General features: G+C 47.8%; 1 protein-coding gene across 3 annotated transcripts in view; it reads right to left on the reverse strand.

The window, feature by feature from the left end:
• Positions 1 to 18,979, reverse strand: part of PPP1R12B (protein phosphatase 1 regulatory subunit 12B) — a 786,992-nt gene that overhangs the window by 281,235 nt on the left and 486,778 nt on the right. For all 3 annotated transcript variants that reach the window (XM_069238924.1, XM_069238923.1, XM_069238925.1), the window contains one exon: positions 5,020 to 5,147. In XM_069238924.1, coding sequence (XP_069095025.1) covers positions 5,020 to 5,147 — 128 coding nt within the window. The remainder of the gene's footprint in view (positions 1 to 5,019; positions 5,148 to 18,979) is intronic.

Below are 18,979 nucleotides of genomic sequence, written 5' to 3' on the forward strand. Positions count from 1 at the left end.
ACTTGTTCCGTTGTTAAGGAAGAGAACTCCTGTAGCATTGTAGACAGGGAAACCAATTCCTAAGTCATCAGTGGGGTCTCTCATTTGATCAGGGGCTGAGAATTTGTTATAGACCTTGTTAACTTCTGACTGGAGGAACTGAGCGAGATCCTCACAAAAAGTTAGTTTGGCCCACAGAATTATTGTTGCTGAAACTGGGCAGGGAGCTAACTGTCTGGGAGGATTCTCTGGCCAAGTATTTTTCTGTTTCAATTTTCCTAGTGAAATAGACTTTCAGCTAAAATCATATATTCATAATCCCTTATGAATTGACTGTATTTCTTTTTCTTGCCAGGTGCATAGTTGTTTCGCAAATCCTGTACATGTCTGCAGCACACTTTTAGGTAAATGTGAGTAGCAATAAAAAATAATTAAGCAAACTTTGACCGAGCAAGTAGAGTGGTTCCCCATATTCAAATGTAGGGAGGAATACTGTTTTACAACTGTCCAGTTCACCTGTCAAGGTTACAGTGCTAAAACGCAGGATATAGTATGCACCACTTTCTTAAAGGGTCCAAAATCATGGTGGAGCTGAGTAGTGAGGCAAACTGGCATGCACCAATGTCCTTATTTCAGTCTCACATTGAAGTGCTTTTGGTTTTTCGAATGAAAAAGTTACTTACCTTCCAAATTAATATTTCTAGTGAATAATGTATCTTCCTGCAAATTTACTACATGTGTATACCTTTCGGGTTCCTGATTAGGTCCAGAACAGAAAATGCTCTTGGCCCACAGTTAACTGCAGGTAATGCCTGTGGGCAGCCAGAATGGGTATGTGGAAATATGCTTCCTGCAAATCCAATGCAGCCATCCAGTCTACCGGATCCAGGGCAGACAGAACTTGCACAAGCATTATGAATTTCTCCTTTTTCATGAAGGGATTGAGAAGTCACATGTCTGGGATAGGACAAAGGTCTCCATCCTTCTTGGGCACCAGAAATTAGCAGGAATAGCAATTGCAATCTACTTCTGATGCTGGCACCCTCTCAACGGCTCATTTGGCCAAGACAGACAGCACTTCCTGACGGAGCAAGGAGAGGTGGCCCTCCATCAGCTGGTCGTAAGTGGGTGGCATGGGTGGAGGGGTAGTCACAAAGGGGACGGACTAACCCTTTTGAATGGTTTGCAAAACCCAATGGTCGGATGTTAAAGACCGCCAGTGGTGCAGGTGATGGCATATCTTGTACCCCACTGGATGTCCATGACAGTCGAAGGGCAAACTAAAGGGGTTTGGAGACTTGAGCTGCAGGATGGGTGGTGGACTTGTCCGACCTCTGTCTACTTGACCCATGAGGCCTGTGGGTGTCTCATTCTCAGCCACGCAAAGACTGAGAAGTCTGCTGGCCATGGTGGTTGGGAGGGTATGGATGCAGTTGGAACCCCCTTCCGTGGCCATGAAAGGAACATAAGGTGGAGTAGGGTTGATGAAGGGCAACAGATAAACTCAAGGAACCAGCCATAGCTTTGTTGGCCTTAAAGCGCTCTGGCGCTGCGGCCACATTCTCTCCAAAGAGACAAGAGCCATCAAAGGACATGTCCATCAGCCAGGCTTGAACATCCCTTCTAAAGCCAGTGGTTCTGAGCCAGGCATGGTCCCGCAGGGCCACGGACCATGAAATTCCTCTGCCCTGCAAGCTGGTCGTATCCATTCCACATCATAAAGTGAACTTTGCTGTGTCTCTCCCGTCAGCAATGGCTTGGGACAGTATGGCTAGGACCTCCTCCGAGACCACAGGCCGACCTTGTGCAACCAAATCCCAGATCATATGGAAATATCCTCCCAAAAGACATGGGGTGTTCATCAACTCTAATGAAAGGCAGCCTAGAGGAGAATACTCTCTTGCCAAAGGTATCCAGCCACTTGGATTCCTTATAAGGTGGAGTGGTAGGGAATGGGCCAGGGTCGACTTTAGAGGTGAGGCTTGGACCACCAAGGTCTCCGGGGTGGGGTGCTGGATAAGGAAACTGGGGTCCCCAGAAGTTGGGGGGGATACTGACAGGCAATTGTCCAGTGCACAGGAGCCCCTGTGCTGGAAGAACAAGAGAACGAGTAGGACATCAGAAAGGGCTTCATTAAAAGGGAGCTACTAATGGCTAAAACACCTCTGTCAAGACGTTCCTCTTGACTGCCACTGAGGGTAGCTGAAGTTCAAGACCTCAGCCGCCCTACGCACCACCATAGCAAAAGAGGCCTCTTCCTTGGTAGCCATGGTAGGCGGCGAGAACAAGCCAGTGTCAGGTGAGGTGTCTAATCCACTGGCCTCTGCCAGTTAATACTTTCAATTGTCCTCATTATAATCCAGGGGATGGTAATATCCATAAGGGTCCAAAGACCCCTCTCATTCATCTCTCTCTCTCTCTCTCTCTCTCTCTCTCTCTCTCTCTCTCTCTCTCTCTCTCTCTCTCTCTCTCTCTCTCCAGGCCTGTCAAAGGCACTAGCGCCGATCCAGAGAGGATGGTCTTGGTCGATGTTGGAGTCTGTCTCAGACCACGTCCGTCTGGCTCCATCTCAAAGTCAGGAATGACGATGGGGATGGCACTGCCGTGAGGCGTTAGCACTGGAGCGCTGCACCAAGGACGGTCTCGCTGGTGACTCCGTGCCAGATCCAACATGTGAACCATGGGGCCCAACTGGCGCAGAGGGTGAACCCACTGGTGAGGATTCAGTGGGGACCTCTCCTTGAGCCCATGGGGCTGGAAGGTCATTTTGACGTCTAGCGTTTGGGGGATTTACCCGACAACTTCAAGTGGGATGACGATTGCCGGGTGATGCTCCGAAAATCGTCCCAGGACCTTCGGCCTGACTGGGATTTTCAGCATTGCAGGGTCATCCAACATCGGGAGCTTGAGGGATCGCAACCTCCCGAAGTCTTTGTGTGCATGGCGTGGCAGTCCTAGCAGGTCTTAGAGTCGTGGTCGCTCTCCAAGCTCCACAAACAAACCAAGAGTGGGGCTGTCACAGACGCAGGCCTGTGACAGGCACTACATGGTATGAAACCAGCCGCTTTCTTTGGGGGCATCCTTATCACACAAGAGCAAAATCTATCAAAAGAAGAAAAGGGGAAGGGTGAGGGGGTGGTGGACTGACAAAAGTCAAGAAAAAAGCCAGTCAAAAAAAAGCTGAGGGTAGCTCTTCACGCATAAGAGCTATGAGGCGCAGAAAGGAAACAACTGACATCAGTGTGCCAGGGAGACGCCTATTTAGGTACAGCGCATATCACTTCTGGTGCGGACGGCGCTGAGCCAAACACCACCACCTACTGGCTGGCAGGGGTACTGCTCGAAAACCTTGCGGATACAGTCTGACGTCTGGGGAATATTCTAAGGAAAGGAATCCACAGCAAGAAGGCTCTATCAGATAATCACAGCAGAGATAGTCCCACAAATTCCTCACCTTATGAGTCAGACCCGAAGCAATACTTCCTCACCCTCAATGAATAATGCCAATTAACTGGGGAAGTCATGCAACACAGTTCAGCAAAGTATTATTCACTGCGTGCCTAAGCTGTGAGAGATTTATGTTTTATAAATGTATGAATAGAAAATCAAGTGGTGGCCTAATGTTCAGTGTTTAGTACCAGTTGTGCAAGATCTTCTCACACCTTCGAACAACTCTAAATAGGAGAGTGATAGGAGGGAACACAGAGAACAGATCCTGCAACAAGATGAACTTGTGCATACTGAAAGGAACAATTCGGACGCAAGTGAAGGGCACAGAATAGAGGGCCCTTCCTTTTTAGGATTGAGGCAAAGTCATCTATGTAAAGACATCTAAGTTGGAGAAAACCATGCCGGTCACTTTAGGATGAAGATCCCATTTGTAATCATCCGGGTAATTGAAATAATCCATCTTCACATTCAGAATGCTCACTGTAGGAGCCACCAATGGGAAAACGTCTGTTACATAGCCCACTGCTTCATACTGAAAGCCTCTCAACATAACTGCCCTGTATGTTGATAGAATGGATGTTGGCGGTGTTGTCTGAAAGGAACTGAACCACACTTCATAGAATATATGGAAGAAAAGTGTCAGAAGAAAGAAGACTGCCCACAATTCTAGCACACTAATGTGTAGCCACTGCTCTAATGTGAAACAGTGTACAAGCGTGGTCATCGCTGACATACAGATGCCTCCTTGTTGGGCTGCAATGCTCACAACAGTGGCCTGAAACAAACTGTGGAGGACTCAAAGGGTGACCAGTCATCAGACCGGAGGAGCACATCTACCAACTGAGGCCCGGGGAGACAGGATGGAAAGATCTCTATGTAACCTAAGAGACTTCCTTGATGCTTGAGCCATTGTCTTCCTAGGCACCACTAAAGATCTCTCAATTGTTATCTGGCATGCAGAATCATCAGGAAGCAAGGATACATGAGGTGATTCATCATGGGCGGCCACGTTAGAGGTTTTTATAATAGAAATACGTTTCCAAGACGCCCACCTATGCATACACAACCAAGAGTGACCATCTTACAATGGTTTTTGATAAAGTATTAAAAAAAAGGTTGTTACAAAATGGGTGTCCAGGCATCACAAAGCCTGAATGGACATCTCTGAATTGTGTTTGTTAAATTTTGAAAAATACTAGCTAAAGGAAAAAAAAGCACAGGCAAAGCCAACAGTTCTGCAGTGTAACACGGATTAACTGGTTGTGTCAAATGTATGTTAATTCCAATGGTTCGAAAGCAAGCACATGCCCAGAATAATTCAAAATGAAAGGCACTTTAATTACAGCTAAAGACAGACTTCTCTAAAAAGTTAGTAAAATTGACATTTTCTGTTTGGGGTGAACACGTGGACTGCTTTGAAGGCAGTAGGATTTGAAGTACATCCACAGAAATGAACTCTATTTTTAACGCATTAAAAAAGAGGGCATTAGAACATACAGAAAATAGAGCAGTGTTATTTTGTAGAAATGTAAGACTGAATACAGGTACACAAGAAATAATCAGGGACTACAAAGCCGAATGAACACTTACATCCTCGCCCCAATAAGAGATGCCAGTGGCTCGTCTCCGCTCTTTCGGTCGTCGTCGGTCTCGTATTGACAACTTGCTTGGTGACCTGTCTTCAGACTCTCTGTCTTCTTCTGGAAGTGATACTTGCTCTATCAAAACAAATAAAATTTCTTGCTGATTTCTAAAATAAAATATATGTTCTGAAGTTACAACTGGAGTTTCGGAACAAGTTTCTTCTTACTAGTTTTGGTAGTTAAGTAGCTATTTAATCTTAATTGAAGCATAAACCTTGTGACTATGCATTTTTATGGTTCAGTAAGGGAAATCTTTCTGGCTCAACAGTTAGTCAAATGCTTATTTGCAGGACCTCAAATGCTGTGACATAAAGTGCGCTGCCAGAGCTGGCTCACTGAGTAATAACACTGATGCTAACACACAGACAGGTTACTCTGACACCAACACACACTTCCTCCATTGCCAGGAAAAAACAAGTGGAGAACGGCAATCCCCAATGTGTATATGAAGGAATAGGGTTTGACTATGAAGCATGTCCATCAACAGCCTATCCCTCTGGTTTGCCACAAAAAGGCAACAAAGTAAATGAAAAACAGATATGCCTACATGGGCAATATATTGTCCTGCCACGGGTGCGATCCAGACCACAACTTTGACTTTACAACAACATGCATTCTAGGGCTTGTAACCCCAATATCTTAAGGGTAAGTTTCAGCAAGAGCACCAACCTCTATGTCAATAATGAAATGCAAGGAGAGGCCTTAGTGCATTAAGTAGACTACTTCCTATCTAATATTAATATGAGCCGCTGTTTTACCTTTATAAGCAAGGTAAATGAAGGCAAAATTGCCTAGTCAAGTTTACAATAAAATAGTATTAATATTATCAAAGTTAAAATCAAAAGCGGTATTTTGGTAAGCAGTCGGAACCACTTCTAAGCATATCTGTGTCTTTAGACGTCTAAAGGGAACAAAACACCTTTCTATGAAACAAGCCTTTAGCAGAATCGTTACCTTCAAGGTAAGCTGTTTCCAGCACCCAATTAAACCCTACTTAAATGCTTTAAAACCTTTCCTTTCATAACAAGAAAGCATAACGTCCACAACTAAAGTGCATCGCTCTACCTTCAAAATACCCATGAAAACCCAATGGTATATCTCTGCGAGCAATTAAATCTACCTGTAAGCACAATCCGTGCCCTGTGCTTTTTTACGATACACTGTAGCTCTCCATGAAAGAAGCCTTTAGGAAGTATCTATACTCTGAAAGAAAGCCTGCAGCACACCACTAACTCGGATTTACCCGTTTCTGTAACTTGTCCTTTCCTACATTGGAAGTGCAAAGCTCCCAAATAAAATCACTTTACCTACAAAAAAATAAAAAACCTATCGTAAACTACCCAGCATGCTATTTCCCATTCTACTGGTGTACCGATGCTACAATAACAATTATTCTCACCTACAGGTTAAAAAGACAAGATAAATAAGAAGACCTTTGAATTTTAATCAATGAGGCCCAACCACCAGTCCTGCAAAGGTATGCAAACACCAAGCCAAAAAAAAAAAAAAAAAAAGATATTGAATGAAAAAAAAGATATAAATATAAAAAAATAAGAGTTGCATAAAATGCGGATAAACGTAACAATTATAAGAACACACAAGGTCAAAGTGTTTCAGTTGAAGATTGATTTCTTCTCTTTTGTATATTATTATTCATATGTATCATTTGCATTATGAGTCTCACACTGGGGTCAGATTGTAACAAATGGTTTACAGCAACCAACCAAACATGGACCTTCATGTATGTGCATTAATATGATAAACAATGTTGTCTAAAGAACAAGATATTTATAGTGTTTGGAACATGATTTCTTGAAGAACCTCTAAAAATGGATTAATATCAATTAAAAAGCTTTCACTATAGGAACTGTATCCAATCCACGTTTCTCAATTTTAGAAATCATTCTTCTGTTGTTGTGAATGGTAACCTTCAACACTATGATTATGCTGAATTATTTTACTGTTCATGAAATCGCTTATGTATCTCTTTCAGAAATATCCTGATGTTTGTGATCATTCAGAGCACTAGTGTATGTAAATGAGGTGCTGAGTATTACAACTGCAACCACACATATATTTGTTTATTCAGTACTTGATTTAAGTGTTTTCAACTATTTGACCTAATTGTTTTTTTTTATTTTTTTACTGCACATACATATCTATAAAGGTTGATATATTATTCAAGTGCCTATTTATCAAAAACTACAATCATGGCTGAAAATTAATATCAATACTCTATATCCATGTCATACTGTACCCAACTCAATACTCTTCTCAGAGCTAAGCCTTGACCGACTGTCCACAGCTACTTGGAAAATGGAAAAGGCTTGGGAGGTTGCCTTTCTATTGCAGACGGAGCACCCAGTGTCCTACATTAGCAGGGAAGACCTGCAATCTCAGCTCTGCTATTTCTAGGTGGTCTCTGCAACTGCAAGTATCTTACACCCTGAACTAGCATTACAAAGAAGGATCAAAGGGAAAAAATTGCATAAGCAAATGTAATCAATATGCCAAGAGATTTATCATCTAGCATTCAACTATCAGCGACCCAAGAAGAAACTTCTTGACGCAATACATGAAAGTGAGAAATATGAGAAAATCAGGAGTTTATGGCCTTCTTTAAAGAAGTACAATAACGACAGACAAATGCACTTATGAACAACAACCAGGTCTATGCATAATAAAAAGCAAACTATTTAACAAAACAGTAATTGTATAAAAAAATATACAAATTACCGAGCTTGTTTTGTTCAAATTTTTTCAGAAAGTAACAAATCTATTGAGGGATGCTTGCTCTCTACCCTAAGGTGGGTCCGTATTTTAAAACATATATGAGGAAAGAACAAAGAACCTATTCACTGTGTCTAATGTACCAATCTTTCACATCCACCCCATGATTACCCTTACAATATTTTCAGGTTTCTCCATCATAGTTTGTAAGGATTTTGAAAACAAAACCAATCATAGCAAGCACTTTAACCTATGCCCTTCGTACTGACATTTTTTTTTTTTTTACACATTGATGCAGCTTCATTTTTCACTGAAAAAGTCTATGAAGGAACAATGATAACAAGCACTGGCAAACCTAATAAGTCTTGCGTTGTGGCATTGCCATTCAAGACCTACTTGCTGTACCACTGCTTTTTAACTATGCTGCTCAGCATCTGCAAAAAAATAATAATAAATTTGATTGCCGTTGCTGGACAGCTAGAGTTGTTACTCAAAGTCAGGGCATTAGGACCGATCATCTGAAATAAGCCTAAACCAAAAAAAAAAGAAAAAAAAAAAAACACAATTGAGGAAACCTTAATCAACCTAAACGTAGTCTTAAAAACAGCTTTAGGGTGGAGCCTGCAAGTGCATGCGCTAGCGCATGTGTCTTGCTTGTGAGACTTTGTTGTGTAGAGTAAAGGCTTACAATTTGTTGGCTTGCCTGGCGCTCTTCTTTACGGCCTCGAAATGTGTCACTGCAAGCCAAGCATCATTTCTATGCCCCTCTGTGTGGAGCAGGGACCCAGCACTGATTGATTCAATTTAATCAGTGCCCGTCCACTGTTAACAACGTGATTGAGGTATTATTTTGTTCTTTTTAAATTAATGTGCCCTGCAAACAGAAGGCTTGTGACTGGCAAAAACATGCTCAGCAGGACAATCAAAATTGGCAAGTTTTATTTTTTTATAGCTAACTTCATTTAATTTTGCTAAGTCATCTTTTCTCACTTTGCACTCATGTTTTCTCTTTTGTTGTGCTCATGGGCCCTGTTCTCAAAAGATGACGATTATCTTGTTCTAAATATTGCAAAGTAACGCTGTTTCTTTATCATGTGTAATTTCTGAAATTGTGCTTTAACACATAATCCTGCAGTACACCCCAATCCACCCCACTCCAATCCGACCCACTACAATCTACCCCACCCAACACCAATCCACCCCACCCTAATCCAAACCACTCACCCCAATAGAATCCACTCCAACCCACCTAGCTTCAATCCTCCCACCCACCCCAATCTAATCTGCTCCACTCCAGTTCGCTGCACTCCAATCCCAAAAAAATCTACCCCACTTAATCCAAAACAATATGCCCCACTCCCATTTAACCCACTTCAATACTGTCCCACTCCAATCCAAAACAATGTGTCCCACTGCAATCAAAACAATCTGCCCCACTCAAATCCAAAACCATCTTCCCCATTCCAAACTACCTCATTCCAATCTGCCCCACTTTAATCCAAAACAATCTGCTGCAATCAAACCCACACCACTCCAATCCAAAACAATCTGTCCCACTGAAATCAGCCCCACTCCAATCTAAAACAATGTGCCTCACTCCAGTCTGCCCCACTCCAATTTTAAAACCCAATCTGTCCCACTGCAATGTACCCCACTCAAGTCCATACCAATACTCCCCATTCCAATCCTCACCACTCCATCCATTCACCCCATTCCAATCCACCCTAAAACAATCTGCACACTCTAATCCAAAACAGTTTGTTCCACTCCAATTCGCCCCACTCCGATCTGCCCCCACTTCAAACCAAACCGGCCCCGCTCCGCTCCAGTCGGCCCGCTCCGCTCCAGTCGGCCCCGCTCCGCTCCGCTCCAGTCGGCCCCGCTCCGCTTCAGTCGGCCCGGCCCCGCTCCGCTCCGCTTCAGTCGGCCCGGCCCCGCTCCGCTCCAGTCGGCCCGGCCCCGCTCCGCTCCACTCCAGTCGGCCCGGCCCCGCTCCGCTCCACTCCAGTCAGCCCGGCCCCGCTCCGCTCCAGTCGGCCCGGCTCCGCTCCGCTCCAGTCGGCCCGGCTCCGCTCCGCTCCGCTTCAGTCGGCCCGGCTCCGCTCCGCTCCGCTTCAGTCGGCCCGGCTCCGCTCCGCTCCGCTTCAGTCGGCCCGGCTCCAGCCGGCCCCACTTCAGCCGGCCCCGCTTCAGCCGGCCCCGCTTCAGCCGGCCCCGCTTCAGCCGGCCCCGCTTCAGCCTGCCCCGCTCCAGTCCAGTCTGCTCTGCCCCGCTCCAGTCCAGTCCGCTCTGCCCCGCTCCAGTCCAGTCCGCTCTGCCCCGCTCCAGTCCAGTCCGCTCTGCCCCGCTCCAGTCCAGTCCGCTCTGCCCCGCTCCAGTCCAGTCCGCTCTGCCCCGCTCCAGTCCAGTCCGCTCTGCCCCGCTCCAGTCCAGTCCGCTCTGCCCCGCTCCAGTCCAGTCCGCTCTGCCCCGCTCCAGTCCAGTCCGCTCTGCCCCGCTCCAGTCCAGTCCAGTCCAGTCCGCTCTGCCCCGCTCCAGTCCAGTCCAGTCCGCTCTGCCCCGCTCCAGTCCAGTCCAGTCCGCTCTGCCCCGCTCCAGTCCAGTCCAGTCCGCTCTGCCCCGCTCCAGTCCAGTCCAGTCCGCTCTGCCCCGCTCCAGTCCAGTCCAGTCCAGTCCGCTCTGCCCCGCTCCAGTCCAGTCCAGTCCGCTCTGCCCCGCTCCAGTCCAGTCCAGTCCGCTCTGCCCCGCTCCAGTCCAGTCCAGTCCAGTCCGCTCTGCCCCGCTCCAGTCCAGTCCGCTCCAGTCCGCTCTGCCCCGCTCCAGTCCAGTCCGCTCCAGTCCACTCTGCTCCGCTCCAGTCCAGTCCAGTCCACTCTGCTCCGCTCCAGTCCAGTCCAGTCCAGTCCAGTCCAGTCCACTCCGCTCCACTCTGCTCCACTCCACTCCACTCCACTCCACTCCACTCCGCTCCACTCCGCTCCACTCCACTCCGCTCCACTCCAGTCCGCTCTGCTCCAGTCCAGTCCGCTCTGCTCCAGTGCAGTCCGCTCTGCTCCAGTGCAGTCCAGTCCAGTCCACTCTGCTCCGCTCCAGTCCAGTCCAGTCCACTCTGCTCCGCCCCAGTCCAGTCCAGTCCACTCTGCTCCGCTCCCGCCCCAGTCCAGGCCACTCTGCTCTGCTCCCGCCCCAGTCCAGGCCACTCTGCCCCGCCCCAGTCCAGGCCACTCTGCCCCGCCCCAGTCCAGGCCACTCTGCCCCGCCCCAGTCCAGGCCACTCTGCCCCGCCCCAGTCCAGGCCAGTCCACTCTGCTCCGCTCCGCTCCGCTCCACTCCAGTCCAGTCCAGTCCAGTCCGCTCTGCTCCGCTCCAGTCCAGTCCACTCTGCTCTGCTCCGCTCCAGTCCAGTCCAGGCCACTCTGCTCCGCTCCAGTCCAGTCCAGGCCACTCTGCTCCGCTCCAGTCCAGTCCAGGCCACTCTGCTCCGCTCCAGTCCAGTCCAGGCCACTCTGCTCCGCTCCAGTCCAGTCCAGGCCACTCTGCTCCGCTCCAGTCCAGTCCAGGCCACTCTGCTCCGCTCCAGTCCAGTCCAGGCCACTCTGCTCCGCTCCAGTCCAGTCCAGGCCACTCTGCTCCGCTCCAGTCCAGTCCAGGCCACTCTGCTCCGCTCCAGTCCAGTCCAGGCCACTCTGCTCCGCTCCAGTCCAGTCCAGGCCACTCTGCTCCGCTCCAGTCCAGTCCAGGCCACTCTGCTCCGCTCCAGTCCAGTCCAGGCCACTCTGCTCCGCTCCAGTCCAGTCCAGGCCACTCTGCCCCGCCCCAGTCCAGGCCACTCTGCCCCGCCCCAGTCCAGGCCACTCTGCCCCGCCCCAGTCCAGGCCACTCTGCCCCGCCCCAGTCCAGGCCACTCTGCCCCGCCCCAGTCCAGGCCACTCTGCCCCGCCCCAGTCCAGGCCACTCTGCCCCGCCCCAGTCCAGGCCACTCTGCCCCGCCCCAGTCCAGGCCACTCTGCCCCGCCCCAGTCCAGGCCACTCTGCCCCGCCCCAGTCCAGGCCACTCTGCCCCGCTCCAGCCCATGCCACTCTGCCCCGCTCCAGCCCATGCCACTCTGCCCCGCTCCAGTCCATGCCACTCTGCCCCGCTCCAGTCCATGCCACTCTGCCCCGCTCCAGTCCATGCCACTCTGCCCCGCTCCAGTCCATGCCACTCTGCCCCGCTCCAGTCCATGCCACTCTGCCCCGCTCCAGTCCATGCCACTCTGCCCCGCTCCAATCCATGCCACTCTGCCCCGCTCCAATCCATGCCACTCTGCCCCGCTCCAATCCATGCCAATCTGCACCGCTCCAATCCATGCCAATCTGCACCGCTCCAATCCATGCCAATCTACCCCACCCCAAGCCATTCCAATCTGCCCCAACCCAATTCATTTCAATCTTCCCCAAACCAATCCATTTCAATCTGTCTCAGTACAATCTGCCCACTTGTAGGAACTTAGCTCTGTATGTACTATTTCAAAGTAAGAAATAGCATGCACAGAGTCCAAGGGTTCCCCTTAGAGGTAAGATAGTGGCAAAAGGAGACAATTCTAATGCTCTATTTTGTGGTAGTGTGGTCGAGCAGTAGGCTTATCAGAGGGTAGTGTTAAGCATTTGTTGTACACCCACAGGCAATAAATGAGGAACACACACTCAAAGACAATTCCAGGCCAATAGGTTTTTATATAGAAAAATATATTTTCTTAGTTTTTTTAAGAACCACAGGTTCAAGATTTTCTAACAATACTTTAAATGAAAGGTATTTCACTTAGGAACTTTAGGAACTTTGAATTAGCAAAATAGCATATACAGTTTCCACACAAATGGCAAATAGCTATTTTAAAACTAGACAGTGCAATTTTCAACAGTTCCTGGGGGAGGTAAGTGTTTGTTAGTTTTGCAGGTAAGTAAACCACCTACAGGGTTCAAAGTTGGGTCCAAGGTAGCCCACCGTTGGGGGTTCAGGGAAACCCTAAAGTTACCACACCAGCAGCTCAGGGCCGGTCAGATGCAGAGGTCAAAGTGGTGCCCAAAACACATAGGCTTCAATAGAGAAGGAGGTGCCCCGGTTCCAGTCTGCCAGCAGGTAAGTACCCACGTCTTCGGAGGGCAGACCAGGGGGGTTTTGTAGGGCACCGGGGGGGACACAAGTCAGCACAAAAATTACACCCTCAGCGGCACGGGCGGCCGGGTGCAGTGTGCAAACAGGCGTCGGGTTTGCAATGGAGTTCAATGGGAGACCAAGGGGTCTCTTCAGCGATGCAGGCAGGCAAGGGGGGGGGGGGGCTCCTCGGGGTAACCACCACCTGGGCAAGGTAGAGGGCCACCTGGGGGTCACTCCTGCACTGGAGATCGAATCCTTCAGGTCCTGGGGGCTGCGGATGCAGTGTCCTTACCAGGCGTCGTGTCTTTGAAGCAGGCAGTAGCGGTCAGGGGGAGCCTCTGGATTCCCTCTGCAGGCGTCGCTGTGGGGGCTCAGGGGGGTCAACTCTGGCTACTCACGGGCTCGCAGTCGCCGGGGAGTCCTTCCTGTAGTGTTTGTTCTCCACAAGTCGAGCCGGGGGCGTCAGGTGCAGAGTGCAAAGTCTCACGCTTCCGGCGGGAAACGTGTGTTCTTTCAAGGTTGCTTCTTTGTTGCAAAGATGCTTCTTTCTTGGAGCAGAGCCGCTGTCCTCGGGAGTTCTTGGTCCTTTTAGATGCAGGGTAGTCCTCTGAGGCTTCAGAGGTTGTTGGACCCTGTGGAACGAGTCGCTGGAGCAGTTCTTTTGAAGTGGGGAGACAGGCCGGTAGAGCTGGGGCCAAAGCAGTTGGTGTCTCCGTCTTCTCTGCAGGTTTTTCAGCTCAGCAGTCCTTCTTCGTCTTAGGTTGCAGGAAATCTATCTTCCTAGGTTCTGGGGGCCCCTAAATACTCAATATAGGGCTGTGTTTAAGTCTGGGAGGGCAGTAGCCAATGGCTACTGTCCTTGAGGGTGGCTACACCCTCCTTGTGCCTCCTCCCTGAGGGGAGGGGGGCACATCCCTATTCCTATTGGGGGAATTCTCCAAAATCAAGATGGAGGATTTCTAAAGGCAGGGATCACCTCAGCTCAGGACACCTTAGGGGCTGTCCTGACTGGTGGGTGACTCCTTGTTTTTCTCATTATCTCCCATGGACTTGCCGCTAAAAGTGGGGGCTGTGTCCAGGGGGCGGGCATCTCCACTAGCTGGAGTGCCCTGGGGCATTGTAACACGAAGCCTGAGCCTTTGAGGCTTACTGCTAGGTGTTACAGTTCCTGCAGGGGGAGGTGTGAAGCACCTCCACCCAGAGCAGGCTTTTGTTTCTGTCCTCCGAGAGCTCAAAGGCCCTCACCAAATGGGGTCAGAAACTCGTCTCTCAGCAGCAGACTGGCACAGACCAGTCAGTCCTGCACTGAACAATTGGGTAAAATAAAGGGGGCATCTCTAAGATGCCCTCTGTGTGCATTTTCTAATAAATCCAACACTGGCATCAGTGTGGGTTTATTATTCTGAGAAGTTTGATACCAAACTTCCCAGTATTCAGTGTAGCCATTATGGAGCTGTGGAGTTCGTTTTTGACAGACTCCCAGGCCATAAACTCTTATGGCTACCCTGCACTTACAATGTCTAAGGTTTTGCTTAGACACTGTAGGGGCATAGTGCTCATGCACCTATGCCCTCACCAGTGGTATAGTGCACCCTGCCTTAGGGCTGTAAGGCCTGATAGAGGGGTGACTTACCTATGCCACAAGCAGTGTGAGGTTGGCATGGCACCCTGAGGGGAGTGCCATGTCGACGTAGTCATTTTCTCCCCACCAGCACACACAAGCTGGCAAGCAGTGTGTCTGTGCTGAGTGAGGGGTCCCTAAGGTGTCATAAGACCTGCTGCAGCCCTTAGAGACCTTCCCTGGCATCAGGGCCCTTGGTACCAGGGGTACCAGTTACAAGGGACTTACCTGGGTGCCAGGGTTGTGCCAATTGTGGAGACAATGGTACATTTTAGGTGAAAGAACACTGGTGCTGGGGCCTGGTTAGCAGGGTCCCAGCACACTTCTCAGTCAAGTCAGCATCAGCATCAGTATCAGGCAAAAAGTGTGGGGGGGGGGGGTAACTGCAACAGGGAGCCATTTCCTTACACCACTTGAATCCAAATCAACCTGCCCCACTCACCCCAAACCACCCCACTCTATCCCAAATCACCCCACTCAAATCCACCATAATCCACTCCTTTACAATCCAGCCCACCCACCCACCCTACTCCAGCCCAGCCCAGTCTACTCCACTTCAGTACAATCCATCTCCTCAAATCAAATCCACCCACTCCAGTCCAATCCACCCACTCCAGTCCAATCCACCCACTCCAGTCCAATCCACCCACTCCAGTCCAATCCACCCACTCCAGTCCAATCCACCCACTCCAGTCCAATCCACCCACTCCAGTCCAATCCAACCCCATGTCCAATCCAACCTACACTAGTCCAATCCAACCTACACTAGTCCAATCCAACCTACACTAGTCCAATCCAACCTACACTAGTCCAATCCAACCTACCCCAATCCACCCCAGTCCAATCCACCCCACCCAAATCCAATCCAACCCACCTCACTCCAGTCCAACCCAATATATTCCAAATGCACCCCACTCCAATCCAATCTACCCACTCCTACCCAATCCACCACAGTCCAATCCAATCCACCTCACTCCAACACAGTCCACTTTAATCCACCCAATTCCAGTCCACATAAGATCATCATACTCCAGTCCAATCCACCTTACTCCAAACAGCCACTCCAAACCACCTTCATCCACCCCACACCAATCCAACCCAATACAGTCCAACCTCACACTCCACCCCACTCCACCCACACTCAAATCAATCCACCCCATCCTTATCCACCCCACCCTGATCCATTCAACTCAATCCGATCCATCCTAATCCAGTCCATCCCACTCCATTCCACCCAACTTCCTTTCAATTCACCCCACGCCAATCCAATCCATCCCACTGCAATCTAGCCCACCCCAGCCCACTCCCAACCACCCCCACTCCAGTTCAATTCACCCCACTCCAATTTAGTGAATCCAATCCTCCCCAATCAAATCAAATCCACCCCAGTCCAGTCTGATCAAATTCACCCCACTCCAATCCACCCCACCCCAGTTCCATCACTCCGGTCCAAACCACGCACCTCAATCCAATCCACCCTTCTTGAATTAACCTCAATCCAATCCATCTGACCCCATTTCAATACACCACACACAAATCGCCCACTCCACTCAATCCATCCCACTCTACCCCAATCCACCCCACTCCAATCCAATCCACTACCTCAATTCACTCCAACCCACTCCACCCTATTCCAACCCACTCCACTCTACAGTACTCTCTGCAACTGAACCATTAAAGTCTACTCCCCTCTACTTGATTCTACAACACTCCACACCCCGACACTCCAACAAATCCACTCTACTGCCCACTCCACTGACTTTTAGCCATGCCGAACAGCTGTACAACATGACAAAACACATTGCAAAAGCCAATAGCTCTTGTATAGAACATACCTATTTGCTTTGCCAATGGTTGTTATTTAAAGTATGCAATATGAGACAGATTAATGTGCATCTCATAATGAATATAACCACATGCATGATATACCTTTCTAAATGACCAGATGTTGCACATAATTCTTGTTTAAATAAAAAAAAATATCCAAAAACAATCTCCTCGTGTGTCGTTTGATGCATTTTAGCATACTCATAATATTGTTATATAACTAATGATTAGACTTGCAAGGCTGACTGTAATCTTGCACTGTATACATGTATTCTGCGGTGTTTTGAAGTGACTTCACTGTGGTACGTGGGATGTGGCATTATTAAAATAACTCCTTATAGAAACGGTTTGTAGTGACCCAGTGGCGATATGAAGGTGCTCTAAAAAAACGTGAAATTATACTTTTACTTAATGTAAGAAAGGAGCAACGTGGCTCACTGCCTTTTGCCTCACCGAAATAAACGTGGTATCTATCACACAGTCTGGCCGCGTCACCAACCTACCTGTCAGCCCTGGTGCAAGCAAGGAAAACGAACCCGTTCACTGCTGCTGGGGAAGTAAATTATCAGAGTTCAATGCCACCCACCAGGGCCCTGGACCACAGTGCCACTGCACCTGCTTCACTAAAGATAGCTACACATGTGCTTCCCCACTCAAACCTTTCACTGGCATTTCGAAACATAACTCTCAAGCACATAAAGAGAATAGCGTTCAGAGGGATATACATCCCCAAAGCACCACAATACTTTGTTGGACAAGTGCATATTCGGAACAGCCCACGAGGCCAGGCTTGTGCGGGACAAAACCATATAAATAACTACAATTTAAGGCAACAATCAGGAGGCATCGACATTTCCTGTACTTAAATGGCCCTCGGTCGGCAGAGGAGTATCCTGAGGGATGACAGAGACGGAGACTCGCTGGGAGTGGGGGAATTCGGAAAATGCTATTCTCCTCAGCAGGTTAAGAGTTCACCTTAATGTCAATAATCAGGCGCTCACAGAGAGCACGGACTTAACACACAAGGTTAAGTCAGAGCTGTTGGAGAGTGTCCTGGGGGGAAGAGCCCAGTGCTGCGAGGAATAAAATGTATCCAATAAAAAGGCTCAAATGAACAGCTTAAATACTGAAAAGGGGAACAGTGTTGTAAGCTTGAAGAGAAGAGGAATCGGATACCGTGTGTCAAATTGAAACATACTAACAGTGCCTCCGAAAAGGACATTCATTGTTTCCAATAGGGGATACATTTACTTTCTAACAGGAGATATTCCTCCGGCCACACGAAGAGGAAGTGAAGATACACCGATGCTACAACCTACTGGCAAGCTATCATTCATTTTCTCAAAGAGGACACGCTTAAGACACTGTGTACTGATTTTGACCCCTTTAGTTCAGAGTAGATTTAGGAACTAGATGCATTTTTATTGTATCCAAAGCGATTATATTTAAGATGTCGGACTAATTTCCCCAACTGTTAAAAAATACAAAGCATGACTATCTGAATTTAAAACAAATACCTTAAATGTAGACACATCCTACTTACTGCCACATCATTAACCTGGATGAAACAGTTTGGGCGCATTCTATGCCAGAAGTTACCAATTCTCAATTTTTATTTTTGTTCTCTTTAGGTGAACACTTTAGGGGCACTGCACTTTAGAATAAGTATGGTGTAGCCTTTCCCTGCAGTATCAATGCATTTAGATGACATGACACACATACATCGTATATATGCAGATGTACCAATGTCAGGTTTGGGAAGAGCCATGTCCCTCGAGAGGCGAGCCCTCAAATCATTCATGTTATCCTTCAACACGGGTAACGAACAGCATATCATACTTTGCAAATCTGCATATATGTTTTTTTTTGCATGATATTTTATATGCGTATTTATAATAAAAGATATTCAGTCTCAGCAAGGGATCATAGTTGTGCAGTAAAGTAAAATCACATTGAAGAGCCCACCTGAACATCAGGAGAGCTGTTTCTCTGAGTAAACTCAATATTGCATGCAATTAATGAGGCAAAAATCGTGTTTTTCGCATGACAGTTAGGATGCAATAAAACGTTATTTAGAGCAATTGTACTAATACATGTGCATTCACACATTTACTAGTCCAGTGAGGTGGCCAAATTCGAGATAATTGCTACAGTACACAATAAATAACACGGAAAAAAACATTATTTTATTACCTCACAGATTGCATACAGTAATTACTTTAAGCAGGAAAATACTTTTCCTTATAGTGATGATATTCATTTGCTTGATTGTACTTTGCTGCACAAACGTAACACCTTGCATCCTGGCTTTGGCAAATAACTTTTGTCAAAACAAATACACACGAAGGAAAGACATCGCACACACTATATATGCAGATGTGAATAGTATGCTATTTATTACCACTGATATATATATATATATATATATATATCTCACTGAAAAGACCTGAGAATCAAGTGACGTTGTAGTGTGTTACCATACTGAAATGGATTAAAAACATTTATAAACAAAAAAAACCCACTGAAATTAGCCAGTTATAGTTCAGCAAACTGACCATAACTTGCCACGCACTGCTGATGACCTTACATATA

Source organism: Pleurodeles waltl, chromosome 6, assembly GCF_031143425.1.
Source record: "Pleurodeles waltl isolate 20211129_DDA chromosome 6, aPleWal1.hap1.20221129, whole genome shotgun sequence".
In the NCBI taxonomy this organism is placed as follows: domain Eukaryota; kingdom Metazoa; phylum Chordata; class Amphibia; order Caudata; family Salamandridae; genus Pleurodeles; species Pleurodeles waltl.